The sequence below is a fragment of the Rhinoderma darwinii genome, chromosome 11, assembly GCF_050947455.1.
Source record: "Rhinoderma darwinii isolate aRhiDar2 chromosome 11, aRhiDar2.hap1, whole genome shotgun sequence".
Classification (NCBI taxonomy): Eukaryota; Metazoa; Chordata; class Amphibia; order Anura; family Rhinodermatidae; genus Rhinoderma; species Rhinoderma darwinii.
Window position 1 is genome coordinate 80871473 of NC_134697.1, and position 21802 is coordinate 80893274.

General features: G+C 41.4%; 1 protein-coding gene across 1 annotated transcript in view; it reads right to left on the reverse strand.

Moving 5' to 3' along the window:
• Positions 1–2728: 2728 nt before the first annotated feature.
• The window catches only part of PAOX (polyamine oxidase), a 28020-nt gene continuing 8946 nt past the window's right edge, over positions 2729–21802 (reverse strand). The window contains exons 4-7 of the mRNA XM_075841829.1: positions 18726–18981; positions 17522–17634; positions 4386–4543; positions 2729–3370 (exon numbers count right to left, since the gene is read on the reverse strand). Coding sequence (XP_075697944.1) covers positions 3221–3370; positions 4386–4543; positions 17522–17634; positions 18726–18981 — 677 coding nt within the window. The 3' untranslated portion in view covers positions 2729–3220. The remainder of the gene's footprint in view (positions 3371–4385; positions 4544–17521; positions 17635–18725; positions 18982–21802) is intronic.

Consider the following 21802-nt stretch of genomic DNA (forward strand, 5'->3'; position numbering starts at 1 on the left):
AATACTGTGGATCTCCTCTCTCTCTCATACAATACTGTGGATCTCCTCTCTTTCTCCTTAAACAACACTGTGGATCTCCTTTCTCCTCATACAATACGGTGTATCGCCTTTCTCCTCATACAATATGGTGTATCTCCTCTCTCTCCTCATACAATACGGTGTATCTCCTCTCTCTCCTCATACAATACGGTGAATCTCCTTTTTCTCCTCATACAATACTGTGTATCTCGTTTTTTTCCTCATACAATACTGTGTATCTCCTCATATAGTACTGTGTATCTCCTTTCTCCTCACACAACACTGTATCTCCTCTCTTTCCCCTCATACAATAGTGTGTATCTCCTTTCTCCTCATACAATATGGTGTATCTCCTTTATCCTCATACAATATGGTGTATCGCCTTTATCCTAATACAATACTGTGTATCTCCTCTCTCCTCATACAATACTGTGTATCTCCTCTCTCTCTCCTCATACAATACTGCGTGTCTCCTCTCTCCTCATACAATACTGCGTATCTCCTCTCTCTCCTCATACAATACTGCGTATCTCCTCTCCTCATACAATACTGTTTATCTCATCTCTCTCTTCATACAATACTGTGTATCTCCTCCCTCTCCTCATACAATACTGTGTATCTCCTCTCCTCATACTATACTGCGTATCTCCTCTCCTCATACAATACTGCATATCTCCTCTCTCTCCTCATACAATATTGTGTATCTCCTCTCTCTATCCTCATACAATACCGCGTATCTCCTCATACAATACTGTGTATCTCCTCTCCTCCTACAATACTGCGTATCTCCTCTCTCCTCATACAATACTGCGTATCTCCTCTCTCCTCATACAATACTGCTTATCTCCTCTCTCCTCATACAATACTGCGTATCTCCTCTCTCTCCTCATACAATATTGCGTATCTCCTCATACAATACTGCGTATCTCCTCTCTCCTCATACAGTACTGCGTATCTCCTCTCCTCATACAATACTGCGTATCTCCTCTCTCCTCATACAATACTGCGTATCTCCTCTCTCTCTCCTCATACAATATTGCGTATCTCCTCTCTCTCTCCTCATACAATACTGCGTATCTCCTCTCTCCTCATACAATACTGCGTATCTCCTCTCTCCTCATACAATACTGCGTATCTCCTCATACAATACTGCATATCTCCTCTCTCCTCATACAATACTGCGTATCTCCTCTCTCTCTCCTCATACAATACTGTGTATCTCCTCTCAATTGTCTGGCCTGCATACAACATGGTTTATCTTCTCTCTGCTCAACTTATAGAATATGGTTTATCTCCTCTCTTTCCCCTCATACATTACTGTGTATCTCCTCTCTCTCCTCATACAATACTGTGTATCTCCTGGCTGCAGAAAGACTTAGATAGTGGTATAGATGGCGGAGGATGTCAGTTTTTATTTTTTTTTAACTTGTGTTTCCCAAAAGGGTGTGAGCACGCGAGTGGGTACAGAACCGAGATGGTGTATACATGGATTATTCTGTTATGGTCTATGAAAGAAAAAGACTTAACGTATAGTCTGAGAAAACCCCTTAATAATCTGAGAGCTTGTGCCTTTAGTTTTGACTAAAGCCGATTAACTTTTCATACACACTATATTATTACTAATATAAATTTATTACAAAAATTTATATCTCTTTATTTCATAATCGAAAGGGGTTTAAGAGGTTAGTTCATTGTTTTCCCAAAAAAAACAAAAAACAAGTCAGCATGTCATATACCATATTTAAAGGAACAATCCGGCCATTAACATTCCCATGTGGACTATTTTGGTATTCCATGTGCTACCACTGATACTTAGCCAGGTTCCTGTCACACAGGTATAATGTAGAAGAATCATACCGAAGAAAAAGAGCTATAGCGTCTAAGTATGCAAGAATATATAAATTTTATTAATAGAAAATAACATACATATAAAAACACATCATAAAAAGACTCTAGTACTAATACCGTGGTATACAATACAGCACAGGACAGAATTAAACAACAGAGTGGTATATTAGGGCAGACCCATATTCACTACCCATACAATAAAGTATATAAAGTATCTCATCCAAGTGGGTCATATACTGATAATTCTCAAAGTCCTAATGTTTATGTGGCAACAATGGATCAATACCTGGCCAAAATATGGTGACATAGGGAAAATCAGTAATTGTATGGTGAGCAATTATAGTGATGCTGTCTTACCCATTAAAAAGTGAGAGTCTCACGATATGTCCGTGCTGAGAGGTCCACAGTACAACCCCAACGCGCGTTTCGCTATCTTTGGTTACATTGTACCCCCTGAGGAAGCAACCAAAGATAGCGAAACGCGCGTTGGGGTTGTACTGTGGACCTCTCAGCACGGACATATCGTGAGACTCTCACTTTTTAATGGGTAAGACAGCATCACTATAATTGCTCACCATACAATTACTGATTTTCCCTATGTCACCATATTTTGGCCAGGTATTGATCCATTGTTGCCACATAAACATTAGGACTTTGAGAATTATCAGTATATGACCCACTTGGATGAGATACTTTATATACTTTATTGTATGGGTAGTGAATATGGGTCTGCCCTAATATACCACTCTGTTGTTTAATTCTGTCCTGTGCTGTATTGTATACCACAGTATTAGTACTAGAGTCTTTTTATGATGTGTTTTTATATGTATGTTATTTTCTATTAATAAAATTTATATATTCTTGCATACTTAGACGCTATAGCTCTTTTTCTTCGGTATGGTTCTATAATTATGGAGCAGTCTATTTGATACAATATGGGGGGAAGTTGGTTCTCCAAACTTTACCTAGCCTGCAACCAATATATGCTTAGAGCTTATCTATCCATAATGTAGAAGAATATAGCGCATCCTCCCTGTCTGTATACTTCTAGTGTCTCCGCTTATTTAGAAAAATATAGAGAATGATAATCACCGTGTCCCCCAGCATGAAGAAATAGTATGGTCTTTAACTGGTCATGTGAGGCTGTGCTGAAGCTTCATGGGATTGATAGCAACCCCATGTAATATAAACCCCTTCTGAAGTTAATGTTCAAAGGTTACAGCCACATGTGTGCCATCTGTATAGCACAATAAACATTTAATATAGTAAGCTATATTTCTTTCTTGATTCACCATGCTAATTTATATTTTGCAAATCATAAAAATATTAGTGCAGTTTTACATATGACTTCTTTTTACAGCTTGGCTTTGTTGGCAGCGGCTCCAAGCTTTGGATATCTGTCAATCAAACGCTGCGCTTCCCTCCTTCCAGATATAAGGGCTCCATGAGTTGTTGAATAAAAGTTTCTTTCTGTGGCTTCTCCAGCAAAAAGAACCTGCAACGGCTGAAAAAGGCATGGAGTTAAGACTGAAAGGCTATGTAATCCTTTGAACTTTTTTGTAACAATGTATCATGGTATTTTAACCCCTTAACAACATGTCACGTACAGTTACGTTGTTGCAGCTAATGACTTGGCGTAACATAACGTAACTGTATTTGACAGTGATGGAGCGGGATCAGAAGTTGAGCCCGTGCCATCACCAGTGGGTGTCAGCTGAATAATACAGCTGACACCCTGCTGTAACAGCAGGGACTGGAGCTAGTTCCGATCCCCGCCATTAAACCCTTAGATGACGCGGTCAAATGTGACAAAGGGGCTTGTAAGGTGAATAATCATCCAGGGAAGGTGTAGAAGCTCTACCCTGCGGGTCTCTGAGCACGAGACCCACAAACAATGCAAGACCGAGAATAGGAAAAAGCAGGGTTTCAAAAGGGGCGCTGACAATGCGGTTGTAAAAAAGTATAAAAAGGTTTTCTAGGTATACATGATAAAGATCCTAAAACTGTGTCGAAACGCGTTGTATATCTAAAAAATCTTTTTAGACTTTTTTTTACTACTACTGTGTTCGTGCCCATAGGAAACCCAGCCCTTTTCCTCTTCCATATCTTACATAGTCATAGCTTAGGAACTAGTAAAGCTTTGGGAAAACTCAACCAGACACAATTCAACTCCAAAGGTAAAAGGAACAAGAGGAAAGTCCAGGCAAGTTGCTAAGAGCAATCTGCAGAGATATTCTTGCCATCTAAAATTCCAAAAGCCCAACAGAAAACTTGTCAGACCCCATTAGAGTCAATTGGGGTCAATAAAACAAATTAATAGAGGACAACTCCTTTAAATGTGCTTTTGTTAGGATCATTCGTTTGTGCAATCTGATGATGCTTCACTGTCTGTTACAAATTATCTTCTATTTACTGCATCTATTGATTTTTTTGCTCTGTTGCCGGTTTTTACATTATTTTTAATTAAGGTTGAAATAAAGATACCATAAAAATCAGTGGTGCCAAAACATATACTTCACCTTGAGAGCTTCTTCATGTGTGGGTAGCGGCTCTGCTAAATTGTCCACATCACTACCAGAGCTGCCTACTGCTACGTAGCTGTAGGAGCCACCAGTGTATGGCTGGCTATGCCATTGAGAACGCAGAATACTGATTGGTGGAGGCAGTTCTGGATTCCCTATATTAAATTAGAAATAATTGCATTTTACCAATGTATTTTTTACACAGTGGTGTTCAAATAATTATTATTTCATTGCGTTACAAATAAGTTAAAGAAGTTTCTTAATATACCAGAACCCACCTGCCTAGAAACATATCTGTTATTATCCACTCTTCCTAAAGGCTTACCCTCTAAGATATACTCTGTGTCACGTTCTGTGGGTATGTGGACCCACTGGGCCGTACCGCCGTAGTGGGATAGCAGCTGGCCAAATAGTGTACCAAGTCAATGTCTATAGCCCGAGTAAGGGTACATGTGGTAGTTCAGACAGTTGCGATGGTTAAGCTCGGATGGGACCTTGGCAGCAGACACCAGGCGTGGTGTAACACAGCAGACGTGATCGGTGGCACAATACAAAAACACAAAGGGACCATTTGCAAGGACTAACACGGGTAAACACAATGCTCAGGCAATGAAGGAAAGGACAGGGCCCTTCTTATAGTCCAGGGTGAGTATGGGCTAATTACTGATTTTCTTCATGTGCGCGCACCCTACGGGACACAGCAGAAGGAAGCGGAAGTGAGCGCTGGCATCTCCTGAGGAGGAGATGCAGGCCAACGCTCACAGATCCATGGCTGCGGCCGTCGGAGGGTGAGTAATTCCAACGGTCCGTGGCCATGGGCGTTACACTTTGGTTTGATTTCAGAAGGATCTCCTGCCAAACCTAGCTTTATATTAGCCTGGGAAAAGGTACTGGATCTCACCTTCAGTAGGGAAGATACCCCCTTTATTTTGAAACGCATAAATGGCTGCTCTAGATGTGTTAAAATCCAGGAGAACTCTTTTAAAGTCATAACTAGATGGTATAGAACGCCTGACTTTTTGTATAAAATTTATTTAATCCCATCCAACAAGTGTTGGAGATGCAACTCCCACGTCGGTAACATTTCCCACATTTGGTGGGACTGCCCTTTCATTAATTCCTTCTGGGACACAGTATGTGATACTATACGACAGGTCACAGCTCTAGAGTTCCTCCTTAACGCTCTTTCCGCCCCAAATCGAAGGACCTGGTTACTCACATGATCAGGGTGGCCAAACTATTGATTCCACTTCATTGGAAGTCAACAGTGAGTTGACTTTCAGTGAGTGGTTGGGAAAGATGGACTCCATATGTAGGATGGAGGAGCTCTTGAGATGGGAACTTAGGAAACACGCTGATTACCTGAAAGTGGACACCGTGGCTAACCTTTTGAGCCTCTGCTACCCCCCCCCCCCTTAAACTGCCTCACATACCCCCTAGTTGATGGCTCAAGTTGGATATATTTTCAACTGATCTTTCCTAGATGCTGTCTTACATGATTTAACAGTCTCATATTGTGATACGGGTACTATGTAAATAGTTATCATTGTTTATGACCTAATGTTTTTCATCTTGAAATCTTTTTACTTATCGGGAACTGCGGCCTGCGTGCCTCTATGTCCTGATTCTCTTAGTATGGATGTTTCTCCCTTGTTTTCAATTTCCAATAAAAAAAGAAATATATGACAAGAGTTACAAAGGGTCAAGGTGAAACTTCCATGAGGCTGGTGCTATGCGGTCTTTTTGTATTAAATACAATAATATTATATTATTATTTTAAAGGGGTTATCCCACCACAACAACTTATCACCTATCCCCAGGATAGGTGATAAGTGTTTGATCACTGGGGTTCCCATCGCTGGTCGCACTGCAGAATCCTTGGCAGTCTAACAGAGAATGAATGAATGTGTGACTTCCGCTGCATTGATTTATAGTCACTTAAAGACAAAAAAGCACACAGCGGCGCAACATAGGGTATCATCCCACAGTAAAAAATAATGCGTAGAAGTAATAGGTTATGCTCACTTGACGATAGAATGCTAGGATCACAACATCCTTGTAGTTCTTGTAGTACAATGGTATAATTTGCAGAGCAGCAGGAAATTAAGGCAATATAGAATGCAACGTACAAAAATAAGCTAGGAATGCAAATTGCTGCTTTTATTTAGGGGTCTCGGGACCTCCATTATTTAGATTGGTGGTGGTCCCTGCAGTGGGACCCCTAGCAATTAAACGCATATCATCGATCCTTTGGAGGGGTAATAAGTTGTTGTGTAGGATAACCCCTTTAAAATACCTTAGATACCTACCACAACAGATAGTTTGGATTAATCATCAAATACATAAAATACAAATGAATGGAATTTTTCCATTGACAAACACGAGAATAACGTTTGTATAACTGCATAATTAGCATCTTCTGATGTCAGAACGCATCAAAGATTAGTGGAATCACGTAAGCATCTCTTATTTCCTTCTAGGAAGAAACAATCTGTTAGGGATCGCTTCTGCAGGGAGGTCTTTCTCCTGCGCGAGCCTCTAGTGCAGAAAGAAGTTACATGTGAGCGGCTATAGACGGGCCATTTACATGCGAGGCTCTCTTTTGGGCTAGCTGGATTAAGTGGCTTGTGATATAAATGGAGTTATTAAACCTAATTGTGTTGCTGTGTTCTTGTGTGTGATACTGTGCGAGATAACTGAATTGAGTGCTTGCAAATAGAAAATAGCAAAACTGACAATTTAAAAACCTTTTTTTCTATGCAGCTTCTTTCCTGCTGTGCAGCTGACTAGGGGGAGGGGTGAATTGCTCTCAGGTGATATAAATTAACCAGCAGGACTCACTGCGAGCTTGCTCTCTTTTGGCTAGCTGGATTAAGTGGCTTGTCATAGAAGTGGAGTTATTAAACCGGAGTTGAAAAGAGGAGTTAAAGCCCCAGTAAGTACTCTTCTTTTCTTTTACTTTTTGAATTGTTCACTGTTTTTTTGTAACTGGGATAATGGATAGCAAGATTGGAGGTTTTCTTCAGTGCACAGTTTGCCATATGTATGCACGACTGGAGCAGGAGTTCCAGGGTGAATACCTCTGTGGCAGATGTGGCCATGTTGTTCACCTGGAAGCTCGCATTAGAGATCTGGAGGTGCAAAATGCAACACTGAGGAAGATAGACAATCTTGAGCTGAGCTTGCTGGTCACGGAGCAAGCAGTTAGTGGGGTAGATCTGGAGGGTGAAAACATGGGTCAGCAGGACCAGGCAAGTAGCTGGGTTAATGTAGTTAGGGCCAGTAGAAAGGGGTCCAAGAAAAGGAAGGCCAATGCTGTTTCTGATATTCCAAGGAAAATTGCCAAGTTGGGTGATGATGCGAGGATGTCGGTCTCAGAAATGACAGCCCTAGTGGGTACTGATCTCCCTAACAGCCGGGAGAAAAGCCCAGCTAGTAGTCGGCGGGATGGTAATGCAGGTAAGGCAAGACAATTGGTAGTTGTAGGGGATTCTATAATTAGGAAGAATGATAGAAAAATTTGTCGCCAAGACTGCCTCAACCGAATGGTTTGCTGTCTCCCTGGTGCCAGGGTTCGGCATGTGGTGGAACGGGTGGATAAATCACTGGGAGGGGCTGGTGATGATCCAGCTGTCGTGGTCCATGTGGGAACCAATGACAGAATACATAGAAGGTGGAGGAGCCTTAAGAATAATTTTAAAGAACTAGGCTACAAGCTGAAGGGAAGGACCTCCAAGGTTGTATTCTCAAGAATACGGCCTGTGCCATGCACATCACAGGAAAGACAGCGGGAGCTCAGGGAGTTAAATGCGTGGCTTAAGTATTGGTGTAGAGAAGAAGGCTTTGGGTTCCTAGAGCACTGGGCTGACTTTTCATTGGGGTACAAAATGTATTCTGCAGATGATTTGCACATGAATGGAAGGGGGTCCGCCGTGCTGGGGGAGAGAATTCTAGCTGGGGTGGCGGAGTATTTAAACTAGGGCTGAGGAGGGAGGTCAATGTAGAAAATAATGGGTTAGTCCGGTTAGAGAGGGGTCAGACTATATTGGTGGGGGAGAAATAGACTGTGGGGAGAGGACTAGACAACATGATAAGGAGATCCTTTTGTTACAAAACAACAATGAAAATAAAAATGCCCAAATAATCACATTTCTGATACCAAACGTGACAATTTGAAATGCAAGTTAAAGTGTATGTTCACAAATGCCAGTAGTCTAGCAAGCAAAATGGGGGAGCTGGAGGCCTTGATACTGGAGGAACATATACACTGGAGGAAATAAGTATTTGATCCCTTGCTGATTTTGTAAGTTTCCCACTGTCAAAGTCATGAACAGTCTAGAATTTTTAGGCTAGGTTAATTTTACCAGTGAGAGATAGATTATAGAAAAAAAAAAAAAATAATCACATTGGCAAAATTATATATATTTATTTGCATTGTGCACAGAGAAATAAGTATTTGATCCCTTTGGCAAACAAGACTTAATACTTGGTGGCAAAACCCTTGCTGGCAAGCACAGCAGTCAGACATTTTTAGTAGTTGATGATGATGTTTGCACACATGTTAGATGGAATTTTGGCCCACTCCTCTTTGCAGATCATCTGTAAATCATTAAGATTTCGAGGCTGTCGCTTGGCAACTCGGATCTTCAGCTCCCTCCATAAGTTTTCGATGGGATTAAGGTCTGGAGACTGGCTAGGCCACTCCATGACCTTAATGTGCTTCTTTTTGAGCCACTCCTTTGTTGCCTTGGCTGTATGTTTCGGGTAATTGTCGTGCTGGAAGACCCAGCCACGAGCCATTTTTAATGTCCTGGTGGAGGGAAGGAGGTTGTCACTCAGTATTTGACGGTACATGGCTCCATCCATTCTCCTATTGATGCGGTGAAGTAGTCCTGTGCCCTTAGCAGAGAAACACCCCCAAAACATAATGTTTCCACCTCCATGCTTGACAGTGGGGACGGTGTTCTTAGGGTCATAGGCAGCATTTCTCTTCCTCCAAAAACGGCGAGTTGAGTTAATACCAAAGAGCTCAATTTTAGTCTCATCTGACCACAGCACCTTCTCCCAATCACTCTCAGAATCATCCAGATGTTCATTTGCAAACTTCAGATAGGCCTGTACATGTGCCTTCTTGAGCAGGGGGACCTTGCGGGCAATGCAGGATTTTAATCCATTACGGCGTAATTTGTTACCAATGGTTTTTTTGGTGACTGTGGTCCCAGCTGCCTTGAGGTCATTAACAAGTTCCCCCCGTGTAGTTTTCGGCTGAGCTCTCACCTTCCTCAGGATCAAGGATACCCCACGAGGTGAGATTTTGCATGGAGCCCCAGATCGATGTCGATTGACAGTCATTTTGTATGTCTTCCATTTTCTTACTATTGCACCAACAGTTGTCTCCTTCTCACCCAGCATCTTACTTATGGTTTTGTAGCCCATTCCAGCCTTGTGCAGGTCTATGATCTTGTCCATGACATCCTTAGAAAGCTCTTTGGTCTTGCCCATGTTGTAGAGGTTAGAGTCAGACTGATTAATTGAGTCTGTGGACAGGAGTCTTTTATACAGGTGACCATGTAAGACAGCTGTCTTTAATGCAGGCACCAAGTTGATTTGGAGCGTGTAACTGGTCTGGAGGAGGCTGAGCTCTTAATGGTTGGTAGGGGATCAAATACTTATTTCTCTGTGCACAATGCAAATAAATATATATAATTTTGACAATGTGATTTTCTTTTTTTTTTTTAATATAATCTATCTCTCACTGGTAAAATTAACCTAGCCTAAAAATTCTAGACTGTTCATGACTTTGACAGTGGGCAAACTTACAAAATCAGCAAGGGATCAAATACTTATTTCCTCCACTGTAGATATAGTTGGTAGTGCTGAAACATGGCTGGACTCTTCACACGACTGGGCTGTAAAAGACAGGGTAAATAGGAAAGGCGGTGCTGTATGTCTGTATGTGAGAAGTGATATGAAGGTGGTGTGTGTCTGTATGTGAGAAGTGATATGAAGGCAGTGGTGTATGTCGTTATGTGAGAAGTGATATGAAGGCGGTGGTGTATGTCTGTATGTGAGAAGTAATATGAAGGTGAGTGTGAAAGAGACAATAGTGGGTGAAGATTATGAGGAGATTGAAACATTGTGGGTGCAATTTCAAAAAGAGGTAAACACTGAAAAAATTACTTTTGGTGTAATCCATAGACCCCACCAATATAACTGAGGAGAAGGAAGGTCAGCTATATAAAAAGATGGAGCGGGCAGGACAGGGGGGTACTGTAGTGATAATGGGAGATTTTAATTACCGGGATATTAATTGGTGTCATGGTTCGGCTTCAACTGCGAAGGGGAGAAATTTCCTCAACCTGTTGCAGGAAAATTTTATGGGCCAGTTTGTGGAAGACCGGACTAGAAGTGAAGCTCTGTTGGATCTGGTCATTTCTAATAATGCAGAGCTTGTTGGGAATGTCAATGTTCATGAAAACCTCGGTAACAGTGATCATAATATAGTTATATTTTACCTTTACTGTAAAAAACAAACACAGGCTGGGAGGGCAAAAACACTTAATTTTAAGAAGGTCAATTTCCCCCAGGATGAGGGCTGAAATTCAGGACATAGACTGGGAACAACTGATGTCAAATAATGGGACAAATTGTAAGTGTGAAATCTTAAAATCCACTTTGTAGAATTATAGTGCAAAATTTATTCCTATACTGTAGGTAACAAGTATAAAAAGACTAAAATTAAACCCCACATTGCTTACACCTTCTGTAAAAAGGGCAATATATGACAAAAAAAAGGGCACTTGAAAAATACAAATCTGAGGGTACAGATGTAGCCTGTGTAAATTATAAAGAGCTTAATACAATCTGTAAAAAAGTAATAAAATCAGCAAAAATACAACATGAAAGGCAGATGGCCAAGGATAGTAAAACAAATCGCAAAAATTATTCAAGTATATAAATGCAAAGAAGCCAAGGTCTGAACATGTAGGACCCCTAAATATTGATAAAAGGGAGATGGTTCCAGGGGATCAAGAGAAGGCAGAGTTACTAAATGGGTTATTTAGCTCTTTATATACAACAGAAGAAAGAGCAGCTGATGTAGCCAGTGCCAGTGCTGTTAATATATCAGTTGATAACTGGCTGAATGTAGATATGGTGCAAGCTAAATTAAATAAAATAAATGTGCACAAGGCCCCGGGACCAGATGGGTTACACCCTAGAGTTCTTAAGGAGCTTAGTTCAGTTATTTCTGTCCCCCTCTTCATAATATTTAGAGATTCTCTAGTGACTGGTATAGTGCCAAATGGACTGGCGCAGGGCAAATGTGGTGCCTATTTTCAAAAAGGGCTCTAGGTCTTCCCCGGGTAATTATAGACCAGTAAGCTTAACATCCATCTTGGGGAAAATGTTTGAGGGGCTATTGAGGGACAATATACAGGATTATGTGTCAAAAAATAGTATTATAAGTGACAGCCAGCACGGTTTTACTAAGGACAGAAGTTGTCAAACCAACCTGATCTGTTTTTATGAAGAGGTGAGCAGAAGCCTAGACAGAGGGGTCGCTGAGGATATAGTGATTATATGAGGGGTGAGGAGAAGCCTAGACAGAGGGGTCGCTGTGGATATAGGGTTTTTGGACTTTGCAAAGGCTAATACTCGTACAATACTAATATTATACTCATCTAATGGGTAAATTAAGGGCTATAGGTTTAGAAAGTATAGTTTGTAATTGGATTGACAATTGGCTCAAGGACCGTATCCAGAGAGTTGTGGTCAATGATTCCTACTCTGAATGGTCCCCGGTTATAAGTGGTGTACCCCAGGGTTCAGTGCTGGGACCACTATTATTCAGCTTATTTATTAATGATATAGAGGATGGGATTAATAGCACTATTTCTATTTTTGCAGATGACACCAAGCTATGTAGTAATGTTCTGTCTATGGAAGATGTTCGTAAATTGCAAGCGGATTTGGATGCACTGAGTGTTTAGGCATCCACTTGGCAAATGAGGTTTAATGTAGATAAATGTAAAGTTATGCATCTGGGTACCAACAATCTGCATGCATCATATGTCCTAGGGCAGGGGTGGGCAAACTTTTTGACTCGCGGGCCACAATGGGTTCTAAAATTTGACAGAGGGGCCGGGCCAGGAGCATTTGGAGGGAGTGTTTGGGCCGGATATACTAAAGCATTAAATGTAGTGTGTGCAAACCTCATAGCACAGTAAGAACACTACAACCCAATTTATTAACTGTCTTTCAAATGTGAAAAATAGCCCTTATCAGTTAATAAATTTGTCTCAAGGAATATGCAAGATATGGCATTTACATACTATTTCGCAGATACTGGGAGAAGGAAATGTAAATAGATTAAAATAACATACACACTGTGATTTATCAAGAAAAAAGTTCTGTTGACTCTGTAAATTAGCTGCCAACCTCTGAGCAGTAGCCGCCCGTTCTTGTGTTGACTGCTTGCTAGCATAGTTTGCATGCTTCGTGGCAAAGTGACGGCTGATATTGTACTCTTTGAAAACCGAAGGGCTTAATGGTGACGTGAAACGAAGTGAAAATTAAAGTGAAATAAAGAGAAATACGCGCCACATTAACCCCTTAATGACCGGGCCATTTTGCACGTTAATGACCAAGGATTATTTTTTGTTTTTTCATGGTCGCATTCCAAGAGTCGTAACTTTTTTTTTATTACGTCGACATAGCCGTATAAGGGCTTGTTTTTTGCGGGACGAGTTGTATTTTGTAATTGCACCATTTTTAGATGCTTACAATATATTGATTAACTTTTATTAACTTTATTTTAGGAGAGAATTGAAAATAAGCAGCTATTCCAGCATTAATTTTCACGTTATAAATTTATGCCCTTTACTATGCAGCGTAAATAACATGTTAACTTTATTCTACGGGTCGGCACGATTACGAGGATACCAAATGTGTAAAGGTTTTATATGTTTTTTCTACGTTTGCACAATAAAAACCCTTTTAGAAAAAAATTACTTGTTTTTGCATCGCCGCGTTCCAAGAGCCGTCATTTTTTTATTTTTCCGTCGATGTGACCGTATGTGGGCTTGATTTTTGCGGGCCAATGCGTAGTTTTCATTAGTACTATTTTGGGGTACATAGGACTTATAGATTAACTTTTATTTTATTTTTTATGGGGGGAATGGGAGAAAAGAGAGAATTTTGCCGTTGTTTTTTGCGGGTTTTTTGGACGCCGTACATCCGGCGGTTTCATTAATGTGTTCATTTTATTGGTCAAGTTGTTATGATCGCGGGGATACCATATATGTGTATGTGTTATTTGTTTTGACACTTTTACTGAATAAAACCACTTTTTGGGCAAAAAAAGTAGTTTTATTTGATTTTGACTGTAATTATTTTATTTTTTTTCAACAAACTTTATTTAACTGATTGACATTTTTTTTTTAAGTCCCACCAGGGGACTTCACTATGCGATGTGCCGATCGCATATATAATGCTTTGGTATACTTAGTATACCAAAGCATTATTGCCTGTCAGTGTAAAACTGACAGGCAACCTGTTAGGTCATGCCTCCGGCATCGCCAAACAGGCAGTTGCGGAAGACAGACCTGGGGGTCTTTGTTAGACCCCCGGCTGTCATGGAAACCCGACGGCGACCCGCGATTTGTTTGCGGGGGCGCCGATCGGGTGACAGAGGGAGCTCCCTCCCTCTGTCAAACACATTAGATGCCGCTGTCACTATTGACAGCGGCATTTAATGGGTTAAACTGCCGGAATCGGAGCGCGCTTCGATTCCGGCAGTTGCAGCAGGAGCCAGGCTGTGTATAACAGCCGTGCTCCTGCCGCTGATCGCGTGGGTACACTGGCAGTACCCGCGCCATCACAGGACGGATATATCCGTCCTCCTGCGCGAACTAGCAGCTGCTGAGGACGGATATATCCGTCCTTCGGCGTTAAGGAGTTAACAACGGTCAATGTGTTTTGAGTGCGCCATCTATTGGGAAAACGTGGGCATTGCAGGGAAAGGGGAAAAAAAAGGAGGTTTTTACTATGATTTGGACAAGTTCGGCGGGCCGGATTAAAAAGCCTAACGGGCCGTATGTGGCCCGCGGGCCATAGTTTGCCCATGTCTGTCCTAGGGGGAGCTACACTGGGGGAGTCACTTGTTGAGAAGGATCTGGGTGTACTTGTAAATCATAAACTAAATAACAGCACAATGTCAATCAGCTGCTTCAAAGGCCAGCAAGATATTGTCGTGTATTAAAAGAGGCATGGACTCGCGGGACAGGGATGTAATATTACCACTTTACAAAGCATTAGTGAGGCCTCATCTAGAATATGCAGTTCAGTTCTGGGCTCCAGTTCATAGAAAGGATGCCCTGGAGTTGGAAAAAATACAAAGAAAAGCAACGAAGCTAATAAGCGGCATGGAGAATCTAAGTTATGAGGAAAGACTAAAAGAACTAAACCTATTTAACCTTGAAAAAAGACGACTAAGGGGGGGACATGATTAACTTATATAAATATATACTGTACATCTATATATGGGTGCAAAAATTACCCAGATCACTACGTGGAATGGACTGATGCACTTACTAGCACTATTTAAAGTTTGCCAGCTTATTAAAAGGGTATTTCCAACTTACATATTTATGGCAAATCCATTCTATTTAAAGAGAGTTAGGAAAATAGCCGAGCAAGCGATGCTCAGCTGTTTCCGTAACTCCCATACAACAGAATGGAGAGAGCTACGTACATGCGTGGCCCCCTCTCCACTAGTCTCCATTGGGAATCAACACCAGGCAAAACGGGGGTTGGGTGACGTCTCATTATTGATATAGGTGCGAGTCCCAGAGCAGGGACCCTCATTTATTAGACATTTATGCTGTGGATATGTCTTAAAGAGGCTCTGTCACCAGTTTCATATTTCCCCATCTCCTACCGAATCTAATAGGAGCTCTATTGTAGATAACTACTGTGTTGTTGGTTTTTTAAAAACGTTTATTAGTGACGAAGTTATGAGCATTTTAACATTTATGCTAATTTTTGTAAAAGCCCAACTGCCTTTTTTTAACTTTAACCCCTTCCCGACATTTGACGTATCGATACGCCAAAGTCGGGTAGGGGAAGTATGGAGCTGGCTCACGGAGTGAACCCGCTTCATAAGATGCCGGTGTCGGCTGTTTGTTACAGCCGACACTTCAGAGTAACTAGCGGCATCGCGCTCGAGCGTGATCTCGCTAGTTTAACTCGTTAAATGCCGCAGTCAACAGAGACCGCAGCATTTAAATAGTTAGAAAGAGGGGGGCGAACCCCTCTAACAGCTCAATCGCGGGGGGGGGGGATGGTTGCTACGGCTGCCTGGGGGCCTAATGAAGACCCCCAAGTCCGCCATCTTTGTACACCTATTAATAGTTGCCTGTCAGAATCACGATATACTGCAATACATTAGTATTGCAGTATATCGTGCAAGCGATCTAACGATCGCTGGTTGAAGTCCCCTAGGGGGACTAAGAAAAAAAGTAAAAATGAGTTAAATAAAGTTGTTTTTTTTTGTGTAAAAAAAATAAAAATTCAAAGTTCAAAAAACCCCTTTTCCCATTTCCCCCTAGAGCATAGTAAAAAAATAAATAAATAAACATAATTGGTATCGCCGCGTCCGTAAAAGTCTGAACTATTACAATATATCATTATTTAACCCGCACGGTGAACGCCGTAAAAAAAATAAAAATTGTAAACAACAGAATCTCTATTTTTTGGTCACCTGATCTCCCACAAAAAATGAAATAAAAAGTGATCAAACCGTCACATTTACACCAAAATGGTATTATTAAAAACTACAGCTTATCCCACAAAAAATAAGCCCTCATACCACTTAATCGACGGAAAAATAAAGAAGTTATGGCTCTCGGAATTTGGCGACACAAAATCAATTTTCTTTTACACACTTAGGTTTTTACTTGTAAAAGTAGTAAAATATAGGAAAAACTATATATAATTGGTATCGCCGTAATCGTATTGACCCACAGAATAAAATTAACATGTTGTTTTAATTGCACAGTGAATTCCGTAAAAACGGCGCGCAAAAAACCATGGAGGAATCGCTGTTTTTTTCATTTTCTACCCCACAAATATTTTTTTCCAGTTTCCTAGTACATTATATGGCAAAATAAATGGTGCTACGAAAAACTACAACTCGTCCCGCAAAAATCAAGCCCTCACAGTACTATATCGACAGAAAAATAAAGATGATATGGCTTTTGGAATGTGGGGAGGAAAAAGCGAAAATGAAAATCTGAAAAAGGGCTGCGGCGGGAAGGGGTTAACCGTAAAGAACCGTTTTAACCGTTGTAAAGAAAAGTGTATGACGCTGACCAATCAGCGTCATACACTTCTCTTCATTCATGTCCAGCTTTAGTCACAGCACAGCGTGATCTCGCGAGATCATGCTGTGACTTGACTTCCTCCCGCAGGTACTTCGCCGGAGCGACGGGAGAATGACCAGACATCGCCTCCAGCCGCCTTCTGGCTGGAGGCGGTGTCTGGTCATTCTCCTCATGCTCCGGTGAAGGAACTGCGGGAGAGTGACGTCACAGCGTGATCTCGTGAGATCACGCTGTGCTGTGACTAAAGCTGGACATGAACGAAGAGAAGTGTATGACGCTGATTGGTCGGCGTCATACACTTTTCTTTACAACGCCCACTTGGTTAAAGTAAATGAAACGCCCAGTTGGGCTTTTACAAAAAATTTGCATAAATGTTAAAATGCTCATAACTTTGTCACTAATAAACGTTTTTTAAAAATAACAACACAGTAGTTATCTACAACACAGCGCCTATTAGATTAGGTAGGAGATGGGGAAATATGAAACTGGTGACCGAGCCTCTTTAAATGTCCAAGATGCGAATACCCCTTAAATGAGTGTCTTTATTTGATATTTTCAGTGCACAGGGCGGTTCTGTTTGAAATGGGCTATGGGTCTTACTTGTTTACTGGCACATGAATGGGAATGTTCAAATGTTTATGAACTGGGTTGCATATGGTATTAGGGTAATAATAAACCAAATAAATCCCATGGCCATTAAAGGGGTTTACCCATCTGGACTACCCCATTCCTTGGAACTACATGATATACCTGTGAATGTTCTGAAAAAATCAGTCATTGAAGAGAGAATTTCTTCATCTGTTAATGTCTCCATAAATTCAGACTCCTCTCCAGCAATAAATCCGCAAAGCACATGCCCAAGCCTGGCAAAACAAAACAAGATATAACTGAAGGTTATCATTTTGCCCACATATTCCAATCCTGCACACCACGATTAAAGCTTAGTTCCATTTCCTCATTAATACACCCACTAAGCTTCTTCCTAAACTATAGAACTAAAAACTTTTTAGTGGACAGAACATGTTCCTATTATACGAGGGTGAGTCAAAAATTATCCGCACTCTGGCTGTAGAATTTATTTTAATCGACTTTCAGAAAAGACAAATCCATCATTTTTCAACCTAATCTCCTTTCAATACACTTTGTCCATCTGTCAACAAGCTTTCATATTCCCACATTAAAAATTGTTTTAATTCGAGCCACGAATGCACCGCTGTCTTCACCTTTTCATCAGACGTGAGCCATGGCTGATTTACAAATGATTTGCCAGATAATCCACTGATACTCGTCTATCCAATAGAATCAGTTTACGTGCACGCTCAATGTTGTCATCAGACGTGGACATGGACAGGCATCCGGCTCCTTCTTCATGGCTGACACTTGTGCGACCTTCCTTGAACTGCTCTATCCATTCATACACAATTCGCAGAAAAACACTTTCTCCCCACTGTGCACAGTCTTCGATAAATATCATCACCAGACGCATCCTCAGACCGCAAAAAACAAATCACTGCACTCTGCTTTTCTTTTGTGCAAATCAAGTGGGGCAGCCATTGTTTCTCGCACCGCAGTCACAAATAAACAGACGTAACACAATCAAACCTGCACAGCAGTGACTGGGAGACAGCGACCTCTTACGGAAAGTGCTAATAAGACAGTGCGGCCAACGGAAGTTTTAATATAAATGGAGTGCGGTTAATTTTTGACTCACCCTCGTATATTTTATGCTGCTTGGTCGGAGGAACTTGTAGTCTCCTTCCAGGAGACTTTTTCAATGATTCAGGAAACTTTTGTGTGCCATGGAGTTTAATTGTTCTATTGAGCCCTTTTGATCCAGGAGTCAGTGGTGGTCCAAGATCCTACACATCACTAATCTGATATTTTCCCGTGTCTAATCACGTATCAGAAGATCATTTTGGCTGGATTTAAGTCTCAAAACATGTTTCTCACTTACTGTTCTGGTGGTTCTAGGACCACAAATATACACAGTTTTCTCATCCAATTTTGCTTCAGGTCTTTCTTTGGTTCAGTAAGAGGAGAATCACCTTCCCACACTGTCTGGATTAGAGTAGTGTTTGGGTCCCAAAAGGGTTTCTCAAATTCCAACAAAATCTTATTATTGGTTCCAAATCCCAAATTCTTAATTGCCTGTATTTTGCCTGGTGGAAGAGGAGGGCTGAGGAAATCCAATGATCGTTTCTTTAGAAATCCTGAAACCAAATGAAACCATTTTAAAGTCATTTACTGTAACGATACTGAAAGAATACAAGTCCAGCACAGGCGCACCCACAACCAGACTTGGCGAAAGCTGTCAGACTAGGCAAGTGGTGGCGAACTAACCCTGGAAAATCTACATGAGACGTGGCATAGCTACCTGAACTCGGGTTGTGGGAAAATACTGAGATCCTGCAGGTGAAAGGGAACTTGTTTTCGCCTGGCAGTTGCTGGTAGGTGGAGCGGACAGGTGACGTGGACAGGTAGAGTAGTCAGACAAGCAGAGGTAATAACAGAGACGTAACGTAGTACAATGTAGTGAACACAAGATAAGCCAGGCAGTCTGAGGTCAAAACACTAAATATCAAATGTGATACAAAATAGGAATACAAGAGAAAGGGGAGCCGGGGTCAGACAACAAGGTAAACAAACAGATCTCACAGATGCCAAAGAACAAATGAGCCACAGGAAGGAAGTCTCTGGCAAAGAGATCTAGCACCAGGGGTGTTATATAGGAGGCTTGATTGGATGATTGAGTGACAGAAAGCAAACCGCTCAAGATCTTAACCCTCGCTTACCTCTCGGACCAGCTCTGAACATTTACAGAATACATTTATATTATTTGTTCAAAGTGGCTTACTAATGATTTTAAACTTTTCTTTTTTTTCCTTCAACAACTTACAGAGTCCCTAATCCTTTTTTTTTTTTTTAAATCAGTTCAAGTTTATTCAGCAAATAACAGCAGCATCACAGGTCATCATCATACATTATTAAATGCAGGAATGTTGGTATTACATCTGAGACCCAGCATGCATGATGCTTATCCTCAGAGGTGGCGGAGCTCAGGAAATATAACACTCCTGCATTCAGGCAGTGTTATCCCTATCTACCTACTACCAGCCCTACGCGTTTCTTTACTAAGTTATTTATCTGCTGTAAATCGTCAGGGGCTTGCAGAGTCAGAATGTTATAGCTTCTAGCATTCTAGAAGTGCAATGTACTGAAACAATGTGGCGTGGAGTAACAATGCCAGCCACCATTAGTGGCAAAACTCCCGATCTTATATAGGTGGAGTCTCCACCCCCTTCCAGCATCACTGTCAGCTACAGCCAATGGGAGACGCCGCTCAGGGGGTGTGTCCCGCGCAATTGGAAAAGGGCTCGTCCGTCTGAGCGAATGGGAAGCCAGCCTGAGATCCGACACCCACCCTCCCTTGATGTCCTAGGGAAATAAACACAAGAGCTAGACTGCACCATGAATAGTGCACTGCTCCTGTGTTCAGCTCAGATAGGAATGCACCTACATCATCTTCTCCCCCGAGTAGGGGAAGATGAGTAGATGTCCCGGCACATCCAGGATTGAACTGGGGCGGCTCCCAAACCTGGGATTACCGTCTCAGTGTGCTATTTGGAGGGGATGTATTAAAAATATATCGGTGTGAGCAGGTTCTGTTTGTTAGACAGACCAATGCCTTAGTGGTTTAGGGAATAATCCCTAACAGTGTTCGGAACCAAAATCCCCCATCTTAGTCATCTAGTGAACTAATGTACATAAAGTGGGGAACCTTGATACAGACAGTTTATCAGGGTCCTGAATATCAATGGATTGGGGTTGTATTTCACCTCAGAAATCTACCAGACATCCATCAACTTTTTGGACATAACCATCACCAAGACGGAACTGGGAAATTTGACAACATCCCTATTTCGTAAACTAACGGCGACAAATAGTCTCCTGGCATGGGATAGTCATCCCCCGACGAGCCTAAAAAGAGGAATCCCTAAGGCACAATATCTTAGACTTAGGATGAATTGCTCGAACCTAGGAGACTTTATGGATAAGTCCAAACATCTACGTCAAAGGTTTGGAAGGAGGGGATACCCTGACAAGGTGCTAAGGGAGGCATATCATCATGCACTCTCTAAAAATAGAACCGGTCTATTAGTACCAGATAAGACCAAGGAGACAGATACATCTTCCTCTATTAGAATTGTGGGAACCTATGACAATAGACATAGGGAGATCAGAAACATCTTCCACAAGTTCTGGGGAATACTCACGGCAGATACGAATCTGGATAAGGCTGTTGACCCGTATCCATTAATTACCTTCAGAAGGGGTAGGAACCTCAAGGACCGCCTAGTCCACAGCAATTTTGACGAGTGTATACCACTGTCGGGTTGGCTCCCCGATGTACCACCGGGGACATATAAATGTGGATCATGCAGAGCATGTAAATATGTTGTCAGAAGTAAGACCTTTCAGAGTGCAAAGACAGGGCAAATTTTCAAAAACAGAGAATTTGCAAACTGTAAATCAAGAGGCGTTATTTATACGGCCACGTGTACTTGCCCACTGAATTATGTGGGGAGGATCCTTAAGCATATTGGCAATATCAGAAGAGAGGATGACATATGCCTAGCGAGACATATGCGAGAAATACAGAGCAACAGAATGATGGAGGTCACTTTTCAGACTATTGAAGTAATAAGATCGACAAATCGTGCGGGCAATATAGATAGATTGCTGCTTCAAAAAGAATGAAGGTGGCTCTATCGACTAAAAACACTGCATCCCGATGGCATTAATGACTATATGTAATTTACAAGTTTCAAGGCGTGACAAGTTTCTTTTAGAAGTCCTCGTAAGTCATTATCTCGGATATATAGCTTAATAATATCTATAATTTTGAGCTGAATAGTCTCAGGAACCCACATATACCGAATGCCTAATTTTTATACATTGGCACTAGGTTCCCCATCACTGTATTTTGAATTCCTTGGACAACTCATCAGGTGGATCATATTGCAATGCACT